We start from the raw sequence: 23,618 nt of genomic DNA, 5'->3' as shown, positions 1-23,618 counted from the left end.
TATATGACGCGGGATGATGAATAAAGCGAATGAATAAGGGATGGGATCCCTCAACAAGAGACAGGAGAGGGATAGAGATGAATAAAATGAATAGAGGCAGCCGCGTGTGGCAACTGTAGACATACTAAAAAGAAAATTGAGATAAGGCTAGATATAAGAATGAAGGAGATTAAGTTATGCACAATTTACCTACCGAGGCCCTGATAAAGCAACAGAAAATGGGAAGAATTACTTTGAACACTGATAAAAGGTCAGAATAGGAAACTGCAAATTAATAAGACTTTTTCATAACTTTACACCAATACTGATAAGTGGAAACACTAAATGATGATATTTTTTTAACTAAATGATAAAACAGGGTTTTCATAAACACTGATAGAACTGATTGTGGAAATTGGAAAAATGGAAGAAAAATTAATTAATGAGATTCTGAAAGATGTATGGGGGAGAGAGGAAATAGGATGGTAGAAATTGGGTATAACAAAATAGGTGAAAACGAGATAATTACTTCGGAAGACTGTAAGATTAAGAATCTTTCGATCTAATTGAATAATGTGAACAAATTGAGGCCCTGTTCCTCGGTGAACATTTCTATAGGGACGCTCTTTGTGCGCGTGTGTACATCCGGGTTCGATTCCCGTCTGAAACAGAAACAAATTGGCTCAGTTTCTTTCACCTGTCTCTGTTCACCTAGCAGTAAATAGGTACCCCGGTAGTGAACCAGTTGTCGTGTTCTGCATCTTAGGTGTATGCACTCACCTAGTTGTGTTTGCGCGGGTTGAGCTTTGGCTCTTGGACCCCGACTCTCTGACTGCCAGATGCTAGATGTCTAATGTACTGCTTTCCTTTCATATCGACTAGATTTGCCTTTAATACACACACACACACACACACACACACACACACACACACACACACACACACACACACACACACACACACACACACACACACACACGCACGCACGCAAACACCCACTGCGAACACTTGGTGCTCATATATTATCCAGGGCTGCAAGGAACTCATCTTTTAGCCCCTAAATTCAGCCAAACAATTACATTAGCATATAAATGTCCTTCCCAGCAGTTTCAACAGCTTTACCTTAAGTTGTAGGACCCACCGCCTGCCTCCACGCTCTCTGGGTCGTCAGCCGTTCGTGACTGTCAGCTGTTCGTGGGACGTCAACCGTTCGTGGAACGTCAACTGCTCGTGGGGAACAACGCACGTTCATAGGCGGGTTTGTCAAGTGTTTCGTGGAGCATTAGCTGATCGTAATTGTCATTTGTTCGTACAGCATTGGCCGTTCGTCGGGTGTCAGTCGTTAGCCGTTCGTGAAGGGTCGTAGAGGGTCGTAGAGGGTCGTAGAGGGCCGTAGAGGGTCGTAGAGGGTCGTGGAGGGTCGTAGAGGGTCGTGGAGGGTCGTAGAGGGTCGTGGAGGGTCGTAGAGGGTCGTAGAGGGTCGTAGAGGGTCGTAGAGGGTCGTGGAGGGTCGTGGAGGGTCGTGGAGGGTCGTAGAGGGTCGTAGAGGGTCGTGGAAAGGTCGTAGGGATAAACAACAGTCTTCAGAGATAATTAGAATGGGTCAGTGAAACGACGCAGCTATGAACTTCCTTCTGTCCATTACCTAACGCAAACTGTAGATGACATTGTGCTTGTGTGTGCGTGCGTGTGTGTGTGTGTGTGTGTGTGTGCGTGTGTGTGTGTGTGTGTGTGTGTGTGTGTGTGTGTGTGTGTGTGTGTGTGTGTGTGTGTGTATGTGTGTGTGTGTGTGTGTGTGTGTGTGTGACCTTGGCGGTGTGAGCATTTAAATCCTATCAACGAAAAGTTTTAGAACCTAGCACCATGGACATTCAGCGCCTAGCAACGTGAATATGCAGGTCCTAGCCACCTAGCAGTTAAGACTCAATATTCATTTTGTTTTTTTTGTTTGGGTAAATTCTGCCGAGCTTCGGATATTTTATATATCGGTATTGGCACACCGAAACCAATAGAGCTGAAACAGGTTTTCTTGAAATTTCGAAACACCGTATCCGGGACTTTAAAGAGGGTGTTTTAAAATTGCATTTTATTTCAGGTGGGAGTTTTACAGTTTCTATCGCCAGTGGCTGCTTTATAATTTATGTCCTTTATGCAGGCGATAAGTCACAATAACGTGGCTAAAGTATGTTGACCAGACCACACACTAGAAGGTGAAGGGACGACGACGTTTCGGTCCGTCCTGGACCATTCTCAAGTCGATTGTCGACTTGAGAATGTGAGTGTGTGTGTGCATTCACAATCGACTTGAGAATGGTCCCGGACGGACCGAAACGTCGTCGTCCCTTCACCTTCTAATGAGTGATCTGGTCAATTTAGATCTACTGGCATAAGTGATAGTCGCTATAATGCTTCATTGGGGGATTGAGCGCAGCAGCACTGGCAGAGCGGAGCTGAAGCATCGCCAGGAAAGAAAATTGGGGAACCAAGTGGTTATGGTCTTTGGAAGTGCCGGAAGTAATGGCTTCCGTCCCCCCAGTCTTACGTGTCTATAACTTGTTCTGTGAGAGGCAGTCGAGGTGGTATCTTGTCTCCATTTTATATATCTGTCGATAACGATTTTAAGGGAGATAGCATCTTGTGCAGTGGGTGGTGCATTCGATCAGCTGTGTGTGTGTGTGATCCCTGACTGCTGGGTTGGTGTGTGTGTGTGTGTGTGTGTGTGTGTGTGTGTGTGTGTGTGACTGCTGGCTCTTTGACTTTGATTTTTTATAATTTAAAATTGATAGCATCAACACAAAACAATGAGCAACACCACCATCGACATTGCCATCTATTGGCACCATCGACATCGCCATCTATTGACAACATCACCATCTATTGGCAACATCACCATCTATTGGCAACATCGCCATCTATTGGCATAAACAGCAATATAATTGTAATCCGAAACTAAACTCAGTGGATTGAAACAAATTGCTTAGACACAATTAAATCCTGATGCCCCCTGACTAGCTTCGTCCAAGCCTAAAAGACAATATTTACCAAGAAATGTTAAAAAGCAGCGATTAAGCAAACTTTATAGAGGGGCACCATAAATACTTTTTTTCCTATGCAAAATCTAGAACAAAGTATACGACCCTTGCACAAGGGAGAGAAAACTTTCACAGAAAATTAAAGAAATGAGTAAAATACTGAGGCTATAGTACGATGCTGATTTCAGTGAGAACTGAACACACTGAATTTCGATAATCAGAATGAATTCTTCATGTGATACCAACATCGAACTATATATATCATATGTCACCTTAAAATTAAACCTCACTGGACTTTGAAGCAACCACAGGCATTTCTGGAATTTATATATATATATATATATATATATATATATATATATATATATATATATATATATATATATATGCGGAAAATCCACAGAGAAATATGAAATGAGGTGAACGTTTCGGCTTTGTTAAAGCCTTTGTCAACACCAGACTGACTCAAAGTCAGTCTGGTGTTGACAAAGGCTTTAACAAAGCCGAAACGTTCACCTCATTTCATATTTCTCTGTGGATTTTCCGCATAAAATGATCAGTGTTTTGTGATCGTCAATTGCATATATATATATATATATATATATATATATATATATATATATATATATATATATATATATATATATATATATATATATATATATATATATATATATATATACTTAATAACAATAGGAAATAAGTATCCTGCAACCTCAGTCAAATTAATTAACCTTAACATATCATCACATGTATTTATGAGCTCTTTAATAACTCAATCTATCTTACCCAAGTTTTTAACACTTTAGTAAAAACCAAAAAAAAAGTATCAATTAATAATTAATAATATTCGGATGCTTTTAAAATTTTACCAAACCACATAATTTTGCTACATTGGATCAATAGCGTTTGAAGTGCGATGCAAACAGTGTGAGAACAGGTTCATTTGTGAACATTCTGAGCGGCACAACCCAGGAAGATACCTTGATCAGCCAGGTTGTGGCGTCTAGGAGTTGACATGCGGACCGCGAACCTCAATATCCCTACTGATCAGACTGTCACCGGAAAGTAAATATTATGCTCAAGAAATATAGACCTCTCTTCTCTGTCAGGGAGGTGAGATATGACCAGCGAAACTTAGATAAAGTTCATGATAAAGTGTACACAGGAAGGGGCTATACTCCCCAGGACCCCACAGAGGAAGGGGCTACTCCCCAGGGCTACACAGAGGAAGGGTCTACTCCCCAGGACCCCACAGAGGAAGGGGCTACTCCCCAGGGCGACACAGAGGAAGGGGCTACTCCCCAGGACCCCACAGAGGAAGGGGCTACTCCCCAGGGCGACACAGAGGAAGGGGCTACTCCCCAGGACCACACAGAGGAAGGAGCTACTCCCCAGGATGACACAGAGGAAGGCGCTACTCCCCAGGGCGACACAGAGGAAGGGGCTACTCCCTAGGATGACACAGAGGAAGGGGCTACTCCCCAGGGCCACACAGAGGAAGGGGCTACTCCCCAGGACCACACAGAGGAAGGGGCTACTCCCCAGGACCCCACAGAGGAAGGGGCTACTCCCCAGGACCTACACAGAGGAAGGGGCTACTCCCCAGGACCACACAGAGGAAGGAGCTACTCCCCAGGACCACACAGAGGAAGGAGCTACTCCCCAGGACCACACAGAGGAAGGGGCTACTCCCCAGGACCACACAGAGGAAGGAGCTACTCCCCAGGACCACACAGAGGAAGGGGGCTACTCCCCAGGATCACACAGAGGAAGGGGCTACTCCCCAGGGCGACACAGAGGAAGGGGCTACTCCCCAGGACACAGAAGAGGTGCTCCGACCCAGCCGGTGACGACTCCGCCTCTGAGGTGTTTGCTTCCCAAGAATCCAATTTCCTTGGCCAATAACCCAAGAGAAGAAATATTTTACTATTCTGATCGCTACACTGTTGATGTTTCTCATGGCTGTGTCTCATACAGCAGGTGTTCTGCGAGAGAGAGAGAGAGAGAGAGAGAGAGAGAGAGAGAGAGAGAGAGAGAGAGAGAGAGAGAGAGAGAGAGAGAGAGAGAGAGAGAGAGAGAGAGAGAGAGAGAGAGAGAGAGAGAGAGAGAGAGAGAGAGAGAGAGAGAGAGAGAGAGAGAGAGAGAGAGAGAGACTTGCCTATTTATGCAATGACTCCTGATTTATTTTTCTATCTAATCTGCTTTAGTAAGAGGGGGTGGGGGAGGTGGCTGCTTCAACCTTTACAATAATACCAACATTCTCGTCAAGGTAAACACACACACACAACAGGGAACAGGTGGAATGCATTAGGCAGTGATGTGGTGGAGGCTGACTCCATACACAAGTTTCAAATGTAGATATGATAGAGCCCAATAGGCTCAGGAATCTGTACACCAGTTGACTGACAGTTGAGAGGCGGGACCAAAGAGCCAGAGCTCAACCCCCACAAGCAGAAATAGGCGAGTACACACACACACACACACACACACACACACACACACACACACACACACACACACACACACACACACACACACACACACACTATTCTTGCAAATAATTATCAAAAGAAGGCGGCAACCTATTCTTGCAAACATTTTAGAAAAAATGGATGAAATAAATCATGCACCGGAATTTATATCAAATGTTACAAAAAACAGATTATACAATATTTTGTACCAATTTTAATTTGATTATATACGCGTACAAACTGAACATAGTGCCCTAAACGACAGAACAAAAATGCGACCTTTAAGCGGAATATTTTAATAGAGTGCAATAAAACTAAATAAAAAAAGTGGTAAGCTTATTCATCAAATACGTTCCATTAAACTGGACTGGCTGAAAGCCTGGACCATTAGGGTAGCAGGGCGCTCTTTTCCAATCACTGACAGGAGAGAGCTGCTATTATTCTCCCTGGCCCAGATCTAACGTATTTGAAGGTACCCGCTATTTTTACCTGCGGGGTTGAGCATCAGCTCTTTGGCTCCCACTCTTTTTCTAGTTTTACGTCACGCTAAGTTGTAACTCTAGATACGTTATCTTTGTTTGATCAAGTGTAAACTCTGCAAGCATGAGCTAGACACATTGTAAGGATATAACAAGGTTAGTAGGTAGAGCAGTAGGTAGACTTCACTCCTCTCGTAGACACTGAAAGGTGAGAACTACATTATTGTAGACCTTACCTTACCTTAGTCCAGATTGTAGTATTCGAGTCGTTATTCGATTATTCAGACTTTGCAATTACTTTATTACCTCTCGTGTTCACGAGGATATCCTCAAAATACCAGCAAAATGTGCATTTATGTAGTCACTGAGGACCTAAAACCAAATGGTGGTTATCTTGAGGTTATCTTGAGAAGATTTCGGGGCTTTTTAGTGTCCCCGCGGCCCGGTCCTCGACCAGGCCTCCACACCCAGGAAGCAGCCCGTGACAGCTGACTAACACCCAGGTACCTATTTTACTGCTAGGTAACAGGGGCATAGGGTGAAAGAAACTCTGCCCATTGTTTCTCGCCGGCGCCTGGGATCGAACCCAGGACCACAGGATCACAAGTACAGCGTGCTGTCCGCTCGGCCGACCGGCTCCTCGACCGGTGGTGGAGTAATATCCTGACTATAAGGGGACGGCGGTCTTCAACAATCTCATAACAATCAATGCCTGAAGTAGCTTGCAATATTAAACGGAATGTGACTGTTGCAATCGTTAGTAAAATGTTATAGACGATGAGTCACAATAACGTGGCTAAAATATGTTGACCAGACCACACACTAGACAGTGAACAGACGACGACGTTTCGGTCCGTCCTGGACCATTCTCAAGTCGATTGTCGACTTGAGAATGGTCCAGGACGGACCGAAACGTCGTGGTCCTTTCACCTTCTAGTGTGTGGTGTGGCCAACTAAAATGTTGTATTAATTATATGTGGATTCCAACCCATGGTGGAATGAAAATACATTATTTTGTAGAGACATTGACAATTAAGACTTACAAGAACGAACAGGCAGACTGTGACGTCAGACAATCAGGCAGCCTGTGACGTCAGACAATCAGGCAGCCTGTGACGTCAGACAATCAGGCAGACTGTGACGTCAGACAATCAGGCAGACTGTGACGTCAGACAATCTAAGGCAATCAAAAATATATAAAATAAAATGAAAGCTAATTAAGATTTAGAAAAGCTGAAAATTTACCAAAGAACTGAGAGTTGCTATATTAAAACTGAGAGTTTAGACCTGGCAGCCTGGCAGCTGAGTGGACAGCGCTCGGGATTCATAGTCCTAAGATTCCGGGTTCGATCCCCGGTGGAGGCGAAAACAAATGGGCATAGCTTCTTTCACCCTGATGCCCCCTGTTCACCTAGCAGTGAATAGCTACCTGGGAGGTAAACAGCTGCTACGGGCTGCTTCCTGGGCGTTTGTAACAAAAAGGATGCCAGTCGAGGACCGGGCCGCGAGGACGCTAAGCCCCGAAATCATCTCGGAGATAACTTCAAGACACTATACTATCAACAACCAAACTACACCATTGAGTCTGGTAACTTGGAAGACATTCTAACAATCCCTCGTATACTTGCTTACTGGTTTGTACATTATTAAAACTTGAACTCTAAACACCATGTCTTTACCTCTAAACCCTTTTCCAATCCGGTAGTTAACAGAAGCGGCAACAGTGCCTTAAACCACCAGATAGACCGACCCTCTCAATGTCAAAGTTGCAGTGAAAACTTTGACATTAAGATTGTTCGTAGGCTGATACAGCATGTAATGGCTCAACCCGTTCTCGCAAATTTGTATAGTCAATATTGACTTATTAACTACGTGCATAGGTGATATACTAAACATAATAGATACCCTTAAAAAGATTCATAGAAAACACCGACCTTACCTAACCTTGTTAGTATCTTAAGATAAGCATCTTATAGCTTCGTAATTACAATTGTTACTTAACCTATTATAGGTATAGGTTAAGTAATAATTTTAAAATGTCTACATCAGCCTACTTACAATACTGATTGATGCGGTTGTTGAAAATAGTAATCTAGCTCACCTGTGTTGTATATGAGTCACTGTCCTGTGTGGCAGTGAGTATGAGCAGCATCCTCACTGTCCTGTGTGACAGTGAATATGAGCAGCATCCTCACTGTCCTGTGTGACAGTGAATATGAGCAGCATTCTCACTATCCTGTGTGGCAGTGAATATGTGCAGCATCTTCACTGTCCTGTGTGGCAGTGAATATGAGCAGCATCTTCACTGTCCTGTGTGACAGTGAATATGAGCAGCATTCTCACTGTCCTGTGTGACAGTGAATATGAGCACCATTCTCACTATCCTGTGTGGCAGTGAATATGAGCACCATTCTCACTGTCCTGTGTGACAGTGAATATGAGCAGCATCCTCACTGTCCTGTGTGGCAGTGAATATGATCACCATCCTCACTGTCCTGTGTGACATTGAACATGATCAACATCTTCAATGCAATGTAACCTGAATTACTCTCTATCAAGCTAAAAAACGTATAGGCATATAATACATACCTTTTAGGGTACACAACAGCTCCGTTGTACACGCCGTTTCTTTATCTTCACACTTACCTAAAACAAAAAAAAGACACTTTTAAGTTGAAAGAGCAATAAACAAAATTCGTTATATAAACAGGCTCCCGGACGCAGGTTCGAATCCTCGTCACGGCCCTTGTGGATTTTTTCGTTATATAAAATCCTTAAATAAAATATTATAGGAATTTTACGGCTGCAATATTATGTTATAATGTAGAAATTGCAATATAAAAATGGTGATAAGCAGGGAATTGTAGAATGTAGATAAGATAAGAGCCCAATAGGCTCAAGAATCTGTACACCAGTTGAGAGGTGGGACCAAAGAGCCAAAGCTCAACTCCCGCCAGCACAACTAGGTGAGTACGTACACACACACACACATATTATATATATATATATATATATATATATATATATATATATATATATATATATATATATATATATATATATATATATATATATATATATATATATAATCACAAACTTTGTAACTATGACAAGTTACAGCCCCACTCCTGTGCCAGGTAAGTCCACTACGGGCTCACCATAGCCCGTGCTACTTGGAACGTTTTGTTCCCAGTAGCTGAATCTATAACAACATAACTTTGATATAACTTAATGTAGATACTGAAAGCCTAACAAAAGTACTACATAGGCCATGAATCCTTGACCGGATGAAGTAATTATTTCATTAAGGTATAATTCACTTTATAGGAGTGACTATATTCAACATCTGCAGCTGAGGAACTCACAGATGTCGTCTACAACAGCTGCCTAAATCCATTTCTTATTCTTAAGACTTATTCAACTTAATACATTAAACAATTCAGACCAAGACTGAAGAAGCATACAGGAACGCCCGGCTAGACTTTTATGTCAAGACGACCACCAAGTTTGGAGAATAATTAATTATAAAGAACGTTTCTCCTGTCAAGAGCTCCGTCAAATTTACCAGACACACAAGGGGGAGATTGTTGTTTATAAAAGGCAAGGAAGGTTAACAGCCTGGTTGATCAGTCCAGCAACCAGGAGGCCTGGTCGACGACCGGGCCGCGGGGACACTAAGCCCCGGAAGCACCTCAAGGTAACCTCAAGGTAACCTCAAGGTAAGGTGTAGTCTAGATAAAGCCAAACAGCAGGGTTTACGAGGTTAGTATACATCAACCTAACTTCAATTGGGTTGGTTGGCCTTACTGCTAAGTTATTTCTAAGTTGATATGTTTTTAAATGCAAGACGATGAGTTACAATAACGTGGCTGAAGTATGTTGACCAGACCACACACTAGAAGGTGAAGGGACGACGACGTTTCGGTCCGTCCTGGACCATTCTCAAGTCGATTGTGAGTCGACTTGAGAATGCTCCAGGACGGACCGAAACGTCGTCGTCCCTTCACCTTCTAGTGTGTGGTCTGGTCAAGTATACAGCTTCATGTATGGTTATGCCATACTTACAACCTGAGGGAGGGAGAGCAATTATCAAGGGGAAAGCTGTTGTTGTTGTTGTTAAAGATTTAGCTATTCAGGACGGAGTGTCCATGTAGCACGGGCTATGGTGAGCCCGTAAACGATCAGGGAAAGCTAATGACTGATGATTATTAAGCCACCCAAGAGGTGGCACGGGCATGAATAGCCCGTAAGAAGGAGAAAGCGTTGTTGTTGTTTAAGATTCAGCAACTGGGAACAAAAAGTTCCAAGTAGCACGGGCTATGGTGAGCCCGTAAAAAAGACTATAAGAACGCCCTCAGACGTAGGTTCGAATCCTCGTCACGGCCCTTGTAGATTTATTCAAGACTATAAGAAGTTAAGACGACTATTTATTAACACCCCCCCCCTGCCCCCCTACCCACTCTCCCCCCACCAAAAAAAAAAGTAAGAATTAACGGGTCCCCAGAGAGAAATTAACGAAGCACAAGAGACATAATACAGGAATGAAGCAGGAACCCCAAAAATGTAGTTTTTGAGCAGAGTCCGAGCGTGTCAAGTGGACACTATACCGCCCCATCCAGGAGGAAGAGTGACGAAGAGAGACGTGTGAAGAACAAGGGGGGGAAAAGAGTGTGAAAGTGTGACGTGAGGAGCCGCTGGGGCCGCGTTCGGAAGGCGGGAACGGACGCGACGCCGGTTAATGTCGGCTTGAAGCGACCGAAGTGGTTCAAGTTGGCAGGGATGGGGGTTGGCAGGGGACGGGGGCTGACAGGGGGACGGGGAGTTGACAGGGGAATGGTGACGGGGTGTAGGGTTGTATGGGAACTAGAGGAAGGACTTCGGGAATGAGGGATACGTTGTTGTTGTTTTAGATTCAGCTCCTGGGAACAAAAACGCCCCCAAGTAGCACGGGATATGGTGAGCCCGTCGTGGCCTTACCTGGCACAGCAGTGATGAGGAGGACAAGAAGGGAACCAGAGCCGGAAAGAAGACATTTAGGGCAAGCAAAGAGAAGGGAATAAGAGGAAGAAAACAGAGAGAGAGTAATAAACTCTCCAAAGACACTTAGTCTTACGTTCTAGAAATTGAATTCCTCTACGCTACACCTCCAACCTCTCTTCACAAATGCAGGCGAGGAGTCACAATAACGTGGCTAAAGTAAGTTGAACAGACTACACACTAGAAGGTGAAGGGACGACGACGTTTCGGTCCGTCCTCGACCATTCTCAAGTCAATTGTGCTGCTTTTGACATTCTGAAGACAATCGACTTGAGAATGGTCCAGGACGGACCGAAACGTCGTCATCCCTTCACCTTCTAGTGTGTGGTCTGGTCAACTCTCTTCACAAAGTTAGTGTTCAGTCTACCCAGGATTAAGTTAATAACACAACCGTGATAGTTCATGTGACCCGCGCTAAATTCATGCGGTGTTAAATACATATCAGACATTAGTTAAATTAAAATATGTAGTTATAATGTAGTAATACCTGCAAACTGTACTGTAAATATTACCAATCCGAACTTTATATAATAATGATCTCTACTCCTTTGGTGTTTATCTTCAAATTAGTGTAACTCTTTATCCCCCCTAACGGGCGCCTGATAGCTGGGTGAACAGCGCTTCGGATTCGTAGTCCTGAGGTTCCGGGTTCGATCCCCGGTGGAGGCGGAGACAAATGGGCAAAATGTTTCTTTCACCCTGTTGCCCCTGTTCACCCAGCAGTAAACAGGTACCTGGGAATTAGACAGCTGCTACGCGCTGCTTCCTAGCGTGTGTGTAACAAAAATGAGGCCTAGTCGAGGACCGGGCCGGGAGGACGCTAATCTCCGAAATAACCTCAAGATAACCATTTTGGCCGAAGAATACAACAAAGGGCTCCCTTCTTGCAAGTTCAGAGCTCGATTCTCGATGGTCCAGATGAGCTACATACACCGTTCCTTCCCCCTCTATGGATTTGAGATGGATCGTCCATCCATCCATCCCAGCCGCTTAATATCTTCTCGTAATCTCTTAGTTGGTCGTCATATCCCAGCTCCTTATACTCATAACCCTTCCTAAGTGTTATATAATCACACCTGGCCTGACGCTTTCTCTAGATAATTACCTTACGCTCCTGGAACTTAATTACGCCCCAGGAACTTAATTAAAAGTTCAACCGGTGCTCGGAGTTAAGTATGGCGCCGTCAGTCAAACTGATCCGGTAGTCTCTGGGGGTCTCCATCTCGCAAACCATATACACTGAGATGTCCCAAGATGTCGTCATCGTGATTCAGGACGCTGGCGCTTACCTCAGGAGACGGGGGTCGTAAATAACAGTCTTCCCGACCTCGTAGAGGCATTATATGCGTTCCTTACACTCAAATTTGTACATACGTCCAGACTTGACATTTTAATTGCAGCTAATTCTTTATCGTCCCTGCTTATTACTCCGCTGAAGCACCACCTGCTGATGCTGAGCTCTGGGAATCATCATTACCTGCTGATGCTGAGCTCTGGGAATCATCATTACCTGCTGATGCTGAGCTCTGGGAATCATCATTACCTGCTGATGCTGAGCTCTGGGAATCATCATTACCTGCTGATGCTGAGCTCTGGGAATCATCATTACCTGCTGATGCTGAGCTCTGGGAATCATCATTACCTGCTGATGCTGAGCTCTGGGAATCATCATTACCTGCTGATGCTGAGCTCTGGGAATCATCACCATCTGCTGATGCTGAGCTCTGGGAATCATCACCACCTGCTGATGCTGAGCTCTGAGCATCAGCATCACTTGACCATGATGATCTGAGCCAGAGTAAACACTAGCACTCACAAACGACCTTGCTATGCACTCGAGACTGAGAACTCATATAAGCATGTTAATATAATCACACATCTTTAAATAAGCGACCAAACACTACAGCTAATAGTAATGAGAGGTCGAAAATATCTCAATATTGCAAATTTTCTAAATAATAGATCTTGAAACTTGCCGTGACACCCCCCAACCCCCTTTTTTGTCCCTTTGGTTCTTGCAATGATTGTTTCTGGCCCCAAGGATAAGAGACAGACTAAGAACCTTTCATATTTTTCCCGATAAGCTCTATATGGTGCTGTTGGACCCCATGGCCTTGTCCCCGCGGTCTTGCTCTTCCTTTTGGAGAGGTTAAAGTCAAATGTAAACTAATATGAAGGTTGAATACAATACTGGTTTACCATGGGACCATTATTAAACTGGTTTACCATGGGACCATTATTAAACTGGTTTACCATGGGACCATTATTAAACTGGTTGTTAATGGGCCGCGTTGATTGACAAAAAAATCCTTAACCAACAATACAATTGGGTTGCATTTATCAACCCATCACTAGCTGTTGTTTTAGATTTAACTACTCAGAACGAAGTGTCCATGTAGCACGGGCTATGGCGAGCCCGTAATCCCATTACTAGTCTCTGGTGAATGTTTTATAACCGCTCAAAGGATGGGTGTGGGGTGAACCGCCGCCCACAGGAGCAATGTGGGGTGTGCACACCCCACCCCCTTCCCAAAAGGAGAGCTGTGAGGTTCATCACTGCCCACAGAATAGTGTGGGATACACCACCGCCTGCACAATGGATACGGGGGTGCATAGTAAGCAAAGGAAGCGGGTGAATGTAGGCATGGTGGAGGGATCTACATATATACGTATGGCAGGAGAGAGAGAGAGAGAGAGAGAGAGAGAGAGAGAGAGAGAGAGAGAGAGAGAGAGAGAGAGAGAGAGAGAGAGAGAGAGAGAGAGAGAGAGAGAGAGAGAGAGAGAGAGAGAGAGACTCTCTCAACCTTCAACAGTCTCATACAGAAAGTGCCTTTCTCAAGAACATCATTCCATCAGTGATCATTTACGCCTAGGTTGACTCACATCTGGACCGTGTTCACTCAACAGGTTGACACACGGGAGATCAGGTCAACTGATCACATGAAGACTCTGGCACACAGATGGCTACAGGCTCATCCTCTTCCTTATATGATTATTACCTAATGTTGTAAATGAATAAGGGCTATTCCTACTGAAGCATACAACAGGCTTGTGAAACAAATGGGCCTCTAGGAGTAGGTTACAACTGAGCTGAGGAAGGATTACAGCTCTTGCTTGCAGTTTCACCAGGTTCCTTACATGATAGTTTCAAAGTACATTCTCATGAAATAAACAAGTTTCTAGGAGCAGATTTCAGATGAGCTGAGATAGGATAACAGCTCTTGCTTGCAGCTTCACTAGGTACGTCAATTCACAGCCCTTATAGACCCTAGTCTGAGTAAAAAAAAATAAATAAAAAAAATTGGGATAAAGAAATGAGAATTCAGTTTCAGAACAGCCTAAAGGTTACATATACACAGTAAACAACGCAGTTGGGCCGGCAATACAATGAAGGACGCTGAAACACAGAAAACGGGACACACACCTCGTCCAGTATTGAAGTTTTTCTAGAGAAAGTTCTTTGTCAATTTAAAATTTATTACCCTTGAAAAATCCACAATTTATACTTAGAAAAATATATTGGAGAATACAAAGATACTGTGAAGGGTCAGATAACGACTGAAGTACAACAGATAACCAATGAATGCAACAGATGACTAATGAGAAGCAACAGGGAAAGGGGGGGGGGGGTAGAAATAGCTTAAGCTACTCTATCTCTATCTCTTTATATATTTCTTTCTTGTCTCAATAAACATACTTGAACTTGAGAAGCAACAGATGAATGAAAGTTATTAACCTGTTTGCTTAGCTATAACCTATCCATATATTTTTTATGGATTTGTGCATCATAGCTACTGAGTACTCTTAATTATGTCTACACACTCATTCAAACGTCTAGCCTACGCTTGAAACATCCACAACTCTTGTTACCCAGTAATTTGACCCACAGATCACCAACTCTATTTACAAACCAGTACGACTAGTGACAACATGCTGAAGGCCAAACGAGACTGCATTTAAACCATATCTATGCCAGTGGTGAGAAAAAATGAACTGGTTATGACCGAAATGCAGTAGAGAATATGACTGCCAAGGAGCCGGTCGGCCGAGCGGACAGCACGCTGGGCTTGTGATCCTGTGGTCCTGGGTTCGATCCCAGGCGCCGGCGAGAAACAATGGGCAGAGTTTCTTTCACCCTATGCCCCTGTTACCTAGCAGTAAAATAGGTACCTGGGTGTTAGTCAGCTGTCACGGGCTGCTTCCTGGGGGTGGAGGCCTGGTCGAGGACCGGGCTGCGGGGACACTAAAAAGCCCCGAAATCATCTCAAGATAACCAATTAGGATGTGTGTCAACTGCCATAAAGCACTTCCAATTAGACTTGTAATTTATATCGGACAATTTAGAACTTATGCTGGCACAAGGTCGTTTGACCCTTACTGGTGATTAGGTATGCCACATATATATAAGGGAAGCTGAAGGTCAATGATGATACTGGTGCTTTGCCAATTTTCTGGCTAAACAACAGAAAAAAAACTCAAAACTCAAAACTGCCGAAAAAAAACTCAAAACTCAACACTAGAAAAAAAACCAGAAAAACAGTTTTTTGAGTTTTCTGCCACAAAGATCAAGTTGTTTCAGGCCAGAAAAAAAGAAAATGGAAGCATAATGTAAAATAAGTCTGAATGCAAAATAAGTGTAGTGTAAAGTCTGAAATTCCTTTTTATGAAGAAAATGGAGAGGAACGTAACCATGCGAGCCTTGAATGACAAGATATTGCAAACGGAGAATTAGTTTAGCTATTTGGAAGCCATAATCAACAGAAATGGCCATATAAACCATACATTTTGCAACACTGGTAAAGAAAAAACAGAAGCTGGAGTAGTGTCAAGTGCTCGGTGAATGGGAAATAATGTGAAATGTTGAAGAGTATTGAATGAGGCCGCCAGCAGCATATCCTCCTTCCGTTGCAAAAGAATGCAGAGATGGAGAGCCCATTGCATCTTCCGTGACCACGGAGGGGGAAAGAGGATAGGCTGACCCGTAGGGAGATCTCAAGATGTCAAGACCAACGATTGATTAAGATTAAGCCACCCAAGAGGTGGCACGGGCATGAATAACCCGTAAAAGACCAACGTCTGGTGGGAGGCTTTTGACAGCATTCGGGCCACATGTTGACAGAGTGACATCTTCATGAACACCCACCCACCAACCCACCCCATGGATATAAACCCCCTCCATATACCCACTAGCAAACCCCCCTATATAAGCCCAGCCTATATGGTATAAACCTATATGTTCTCCCCACTCACAAATGCCCACACAAGAACACACACACACACACACACACACCTTCGTCAAGATACACACTATGCTACCATGCACACACACACACTATGCATGCACACACACTATGCATGCACACACACACACACACACTATGCATGCACACACACACACACACACACTATGCATGCACACACACACACACACACTATGCATGCACACACACACTATGCATGCACACACAATGCATTGATACTTGCATTTATAAATAATCAAACACATCCTTTCCCACGCCTTAACTCTCAGTCCCTTTAACACACACACACACACACACACACACACTCTCACTCACTACCCCTACATAGAAATCCATTTTATAAACAAATATATATATATGGGAGGAAACAGAAAATGGACTCTGCTCCCCAGGTACTAGAGAAGTGTGCCCGACCAAGCACACAATACGTTTTCACCACTCCACTGGACAAGTCAAAAGTGGAGAGACCATAAGCTGGGAATTGAGAATAGGAATAACCCGAGTGAACTACATACAAAAGCGAGGGGGGGAACTATTTTTAGAGGGCGGAAAAACGGAGGAGTGAACGCTGAAATCAATTGAAGTTTAATGGTATCTGCCTTAAATGTTCGAATAGGTAGGAAGGTTGTGAGCTTATCTGTTTGTGGGTTTTGTGTGGTGGTGTGTGTGTGTGTGTGTGTGTGTGTGTGTGTGTGTGTGTGTGTGTGTGTGTGTGTGTGTGTGTGTGTGTGTGTGTGTGTGTGTGTGTCCAAGTAGCGTGTTTTCAGCCAGCAAACTCTACAACATTCTATATAGTTGTCAGAATTTTGGTCTCTTCATTAGCCACAGCGAAGAATGAAGACACAAGACAGAGAGAGAGAGAGAGAGAGAGAGAGAGAGAGAGAGAGAGAGAGAGAGAGAGAGAGAGAGAGAGAGAGAGAGAGACAGAGACAGAGAGACAGAGACAGACAGACAGACAGAGACACAAATGGCTCACATCTGCTGAATAAAGTTTGGGCACACACCTAACTGGCAGATATTTCAGGAGATAACCTGCAGGACCCTAGACAGAGAGGTCCTCAGAAAGCTATTGTACATCCCATTTAAGACCAACAAGTGAGTGTACAGAACCAACATGGAAGTCTATAGAGGTAAGTGCCTATACTTGTCCCAGAGCTGAAAAAGACAGGTTGGAGAACCAGACGAAGATATGACAATAACGTACAAGATATTCCGTATGAATACGACGGAACGCCGTGCTAATAAAAAGGTTTTAAACAACCGGAGGCTAGAAAGGCGGGATCCAAGAGCCAATGCTCGATATTACAGGCACATATAGGTGAGTACACACACACACACACACACTGTTCTCTCAGATCCGTCATCAATCATTGCAGACCCGTCAAGGCGAGTCATCAATCATTCCAGACCCCAAGGCCAGTCATCAATCATTCAAGACCCGTCATCAATCATTCAAGACCCGTCATCAATCATTCAAGACCCTTCATCAATCATTCAAGACCCGTCATCAATCATTCAAGACCCGTCATCAATCATTCAAGACCCGTCATTCAATCATTCAAGACCCGTCATCAATCATTCAAGACCCGTCATCAATCATTCAAGACCCGTCATTAATCATTACAGACCCGTCATCAATCATTCCAGACCCGTCATCAATCATTCCAGACCCGTCATCAATCAATCAAGACCCGTCATCAATCATGTTACATCTGGAATTATGTTTGTGCAAATTACTATATTTGTAGATATTCTTCTTATATAAACTGACAAAGGTATAAGGTTTTAGTATAAGGTATAAGGCAGGTGTTTAAGCGCCTCAGCGGGTGACGAAGTAATTAATTGTCGGGTATCCTCAAAAAAACCTCTTCAGCACCTGATTAGCAATCCATTCTTTCCCTCCGGCTACTTGTGACAGGTTTATAAACGAACACAAAAAAAAACAGCATGGGGACGGGTTATTCATGCCCGTGCCACCTCTTGGGTGGCTTAATCTTCATCAATCATCATGGAGAGGCACCACTATTGTGCCAGGTAAGTCCACTACGGGCTCACCATAGACCGTGCTACTTGCCCCGCTCCTGTGCCAGGTAAGTCCACTACGGGCTCACCATAGCCCGTGCTACTTGCCCCGCTCCTGTGCCAGGTAAGTCCACTACGGGCTCACCATAGCCCGTGCTACTTGCCCCGCTCCTGTGTCAGGTAAGTCCACTACGGGCTCACCATAGCCCGTGCTACTTGCCCCGCTCCTGTGCCAGGTAAGTCCACTACGGGCTCACCATAGCCCGCGCTACTTGCCCCGCTCCTGTGCCAGGTAAGTCCACTACGGGCTCACCATAGCCCGTGCTACTTGCCCCGCTCCTGTGCCAGGTAAGTCCACTACGGGCTCACCATAGCCCGTGCTACTTGCCCCGCTCCTGTGCCAGGTAAGTCCACTACGGGCTCACCATAGCCCATGCTACTTGCCCCGCTCCTGTGCCAGGTAAGTTACGGGCTCACCATAGCCCGTGCTACTTGGAACTTGTTCCGAGTAGCTGAATCTATAACATTATAATGGGCTGCGCAAGATGGGAATAATTATCTCAAGAGCCAAATCGTTCAAGGGAACAGCTGGAGAAAATATCTGAAGCGAGATAGTTGGTTGAAGTGGCTACTTCGTTAACGAGAGTCAATTAGTTACTACAGAGTGCCTCGTAAAAATGGGTAGTTAAGAGGAAATTTGGCTAGAAATGTTCCTCGCTAAAATTAGTAGCTCTCTCGTTGCCCATTATCTAAGGGGGGTAACCCTTATCTAAGGGGTAAGAACCCAACCTGTTCTTGCACTTAATGCTGAGGAAGGCAGCAGGAATAGGCTGAGTGGAATGGGGGGAAAAGAGAATAGGAAAAATAGTGAGAAGTTTGAAGACGTACGATATTGATGCCTTGAGGCATCAACACACTTAAAATGCAAATTTTAAGTGAAAGAAATCCATTTTAAGTGAGAGAAATCCATTTTAAGTGAAAGAAATCCATTTTAAGTGAAAGAAATCCATTTTAAGTGAAAGAAAAAATCCACTAGTGAATTTTGTCATTGATATGTATCACGTTAATGTGATTTCTGTGTTTGTTTCTATTTGAAAACCTCTGGAACGGGAAGGGGGATCGAACCAGCGTCTTGGGTAATCCCAGAAGCACGACTTACCCAGGACCAAGACACTCAATAGGGGCCTGATAGCTGAGTAGACAGCACTCTGGGCTCGTAATCCTAGGGTCCGGGTTCGATCCCCGGGTGATGGCAGAAACAACAATGGTCAGAGTTTATTTCACCCTGATGCCCCTGTTACCTAGCAGTAAATAGGTACCTGGGAGTTAGACAGCTGCTACGGGCTGTTTCCTGGGATTGGAGACCTGGGGCCAGATTCACGAAGCAGTTACACAAGTACTTACGAACGTGCACATCTTTCCTCAATCTTTGACGGCTTTGGTTACATTTATTAAACAGTTTACAAGCGTGAAAACTTGCCAATCAGCTGTTGTTATTGTTATAAACAGCCCCCTGGTGCTTCGGCGCTCATTAACTGTTTAATAATTGTATACAAAGCCGGCAAAGGTTGAGAAAAGATGTACAGGTTCGTAAGTGTTTGCGTAACTGCTTCGTGAATCTAGCCCCTGGTCGAGGACCGGGCCGCGGGGACACTAAACCCCCGAAATCATCTCAAGATAACCTCGACCAGTAGTGTGGTCGAAGCAATGAACTGGTTGCCAACCCAATTTCTACATATGATCCCATATGATAACACATGATAACACACAGAGATCACACTAACGTGATGCATCAAAGGCAGTGCCTGGGATGCTCCCGGACGCAGGTTCGAATCCTCGTCACGGCCCTTGTGGATTTGTTCATCCCGTATGATACATATGATTTCTACATATGCGCTCTGGTGAATCATCAGACTCATTACTCATAAAACCCCCACCCTCCCCACCCCTTACACAAGGAGATATTTCATCCCCCTATCCCCCCAAATTCCACCCTTTCACACTCACAAGAAACACCCTACCCACACCCCCATCCACACTCCCTCTACGCCAGCACATAGAGTGTGGAACGCACCCTCTCTGCACACCGTGTAATTACTTCACCTGCTGAGGACGTTATTCACAACTATTTATATAACAAGAAAGTTCAAATTAAAGCAATTTCTATGCCACTTTTCCCAGTTTGCTGCAATGGGTAAATTTTCAGTTTTGTTCTATGATTGAAACACTACAGATATGAAAAAAAGTCTTCCACTGGGAAAGATGACATCATCATTTTCAATAGTGATAAGTTCCAGCTACTGAAGATGTTGAAAAAGTTAATAACTTGAACTGGATATAGGATTAAAGACAATCAGATATCCTCATAGAACGGAAACGACACGTGAAGGCCTGGGAATAATGGCATCTTATTGCTTCGTAATTACAATTATTACCTAACCTATAATAGGTATAGGTTAAGTAATAATTGTAATTACGAAGCAATAAGTTGCTTATCTTAAGATACTAACAAGGTTAGGTAAGGTCGGTGTTTTCTATGAATCTTTTTAAGGGTATCTATTATGTTTAGTATATCACCTATGCACGTAGTTAATAAGTCAATATTGACTTTACGAATTTGCGAGAACGGGTTGGAATAATGATATCGGATGATATAACGTTCTAGTCAGGTTCTATATCATTCTACGTTCCAACAACACCACATCATGAGCCCGATAGGCTCATGAATCTGTACACCTGTTGATTGACGGTTGAGAGGCGGGACCAAAGAGCCAGAGCTCAACCCCCGCAAACACAACTAGGTGAGTACAACATAATCCCTTCAGCAGCAATGAAACTGCTTTTCAAGTCTTGAGTACTGCTCGGTACTCACCTTTATTACCAAATCAGGGAAATTTATGAAACAGAAATGAATAAACATATTACAAACTGCACTCAAGACACAATAAGACATTTAAATTACAAAAACGCTTTCAAAACACTTAAAATTAACTCCTTAGAGACTAAAACGTGAGAGATACATGTAATACATACATAGAATGTCCTCAAAGTCAGGTTCCAAATAGCTTCAATAAAATAACAGCTTAATTTATCGAAACAATGTAGGAAAAAACAGAATAGATACAGTGAAAAAAAATATATATGCAAAAATTAACCTAGAAGGGGTACCACCTCTGGTGCAAGTGTAAGGGACCCGGAGAAGAAAATAAAGAGTACTCAGAGAAGACCTTGTGGATCCTCACTGAACACTTTGCAATAATTTATATATATGGATATATATATATATGAAATAACAGAGTCACGATTCACTAGGTTAATTACTTGGAAATGTTTGGGGTCCAAGAGCTACTGCACGACTGAGCTGTACAACCAGGTCAGTACAAACACAATAGCGCGCGCACAAGGCAAAAGCAATAGCCCTCTGCTTTTGAAGCGAGAGTTAAAAAAACATAAAGGGGCCAAACAGTGCCATACTCTTTAGAGGGTAGTTTAACGTCCGGTTTTAATGATGAGGTTGATGATGCTGGGATGTGAGGTTGATGATGCTGGGATGTGAGGTTGATGATGTTGGGATGTGAGGCTGATGATGCTGGGATGTGAGGTTGATGATGTTGGGATGTGAGGCTGATGATGCTGGGATGTGAGGTTGATGATGTTGGGATGTGAGGCTGATGATGCTGGGATGTGAGGTTGATGATGTTGGGATGTGAGGTTGATGATGCTGGGATGTGAGGTTGATGATGTTGGGATGTGAGGTTGATGATGCTGGGATGTGAGGTTGATGATGTTGGGATGTGAGGTTGATGATGCTGGGATGTGGGGTTGATGATGTTGGGATGTGGGGTTGATGATGTTGGGATGTGAGGCTGATGATGCTGGGATGTGAGGTTGATGATGCTGGGATGTGAGGTTGATGATGTTGGGATGTGAGGCTGATGATGCTGGGATGTGAGGTTGATGATGTTGGGATGTGAGGCTGATGATGCTGGGATGTGAGGTTGATGATGTTGGGATGTGAGGCTGATGATGCTGGGATGTGAGGTTGATGATGTTGGGATGTGAGGTTGATGATGCTGGGATGTGAGGTTGATGATGTTGGGATGTGAGGTTGATGATGCTGGGATGTGAGGTTGATGATGTTGGGATGTGAGGTTGATGATGCTGGGATGTGGGGTTGATGATGTTGGGATGTGGGGTTGATGATGTTGGGATGTGAGGCTGATGATGCTGGGATGTGAGGTTGATGATGTTGGGATGTGAGGTTGATGATGCTGGGATGTGGGGTTGATGATGTTGGGATGTGGGGTTGATGATGTTGGGATGTGAGGTTGATGATGCTGGGATGTGGGGTTGATGATGCTGGGATGTGAGGTTGATGATGCTGGGATGTGGGGTTGATGATGTTGGGATGTGGGGTTGATGATGTTGGGATGTGAGGTTGATGATGCTGGGATGTGAGGTTGATGATGCTGGGATGTGAGGTTGATGATGTTGGGATGTGAGGTTGATGATGTTGGGATGTGAGGTTGATGATGTTGGGATGTGAGGTTGATGATGCTGGGATGTGAGGTTGATGATGCTGGGATGTGAGGTTGATGATGTTGGGATGTGAGGTTGATGATGTTGGGATGTGAGGCTGATGATGCTGGGATGTGAGGTTGATGATGTTGGGATGTGAGGCTGATGATGTTGGGATGTGAGGTTGATGATGTTGGGATGTGAGGCTGATGATGCTGGGATGTGAGGTTGATGATGTTGGGATGTGAGGCTGATGATGTTGGGATGTGAGGTTGATGATGTTGGGATGTGAGGTTGATGATGCTGGGATGTGAGGTTGATGATGCTGGGATGTGAGGCTGATGATGCTGTGATGTGAGGCTGATGATGTTGGGGGTATGAGGTTGATGATGCTGGGGGTATGAGGTTGATGATGTTGGGATGTGAGGCTGATGATGCTGGGGGTATGAGGTTGATGATGATGCTGAGGTGTGAGATTGATGATACAGGAAGATGTAAGGTTGATGATATTGGCAGATATGAGGCTGGAGATGAATGAGGAAGATGACGGGGGATGAGTTTGATGATTCCCTACTCATCGTATCTAATTACTCACGGGTAAGCAAAGCGACAATAATATTTTATAGTTTTCTCAGAGCTCACAATTAACCTGCATTGTTCCACTCAGTAACTTTGGAGGTGTGATAACCTTGCGTAAGGAAGCTACAAGCCTGTGATCTTGTGTAAGATCACATAATATACGAATATATATATTCTGTATATAGAACTAAAAGGGGGTACCACCTCTTGTGCAAGTGTAGGGACCCATAGCCTCAG

At 44.0% G+C, this 23,618-nt stretch overlaps 1 protein-coding gene across 1 annotated transcript; it reads right to left on the bottom strand.

Moving 5' to 3' along the window:
* Positions 1-1,321: 1,321 nt before the first annotated feature.
* LOC123769304 (uncharacterized) lies at positions 1,322-23,380 on the bottom strand. The gene is made up of 4 exons (XM_069316979.1): positions 21,759-23,380; positions 12,479-12,789; positions 8,554-8,610; positions 1,322-1,560 (listed from the first exon to the last, which is right to left on the bottom strand). Exons 1-4 carry the CDS (start codon positions 23,378-23,380, stop codon positions 1,322-1,324), a joined length of 2,229 nt encoding a protein of 742 aa, XP_069173080.1.
* Between the last annotated feature and the right edge of the window lie 238 nt (positions 23,381-23,618).

Source organism: Procambarus clarkii, chromosome 86 (genome assembly GCF_040958095.1).
Source record: "Procambarus clarkii isolate CNS0578487 chromosome 86, FALCON_Pclarkii_2.0, whole genome shotgun sequence".
NCBI lineage: Eukaryota > Metazoa > Arthropoda > Malacostraca > Decapoda > Cambaridae > Procambarus > Procambarus clarkii.
This window is presented reverse-complemented; position numbering and strand designations above follow the sequence as displayed.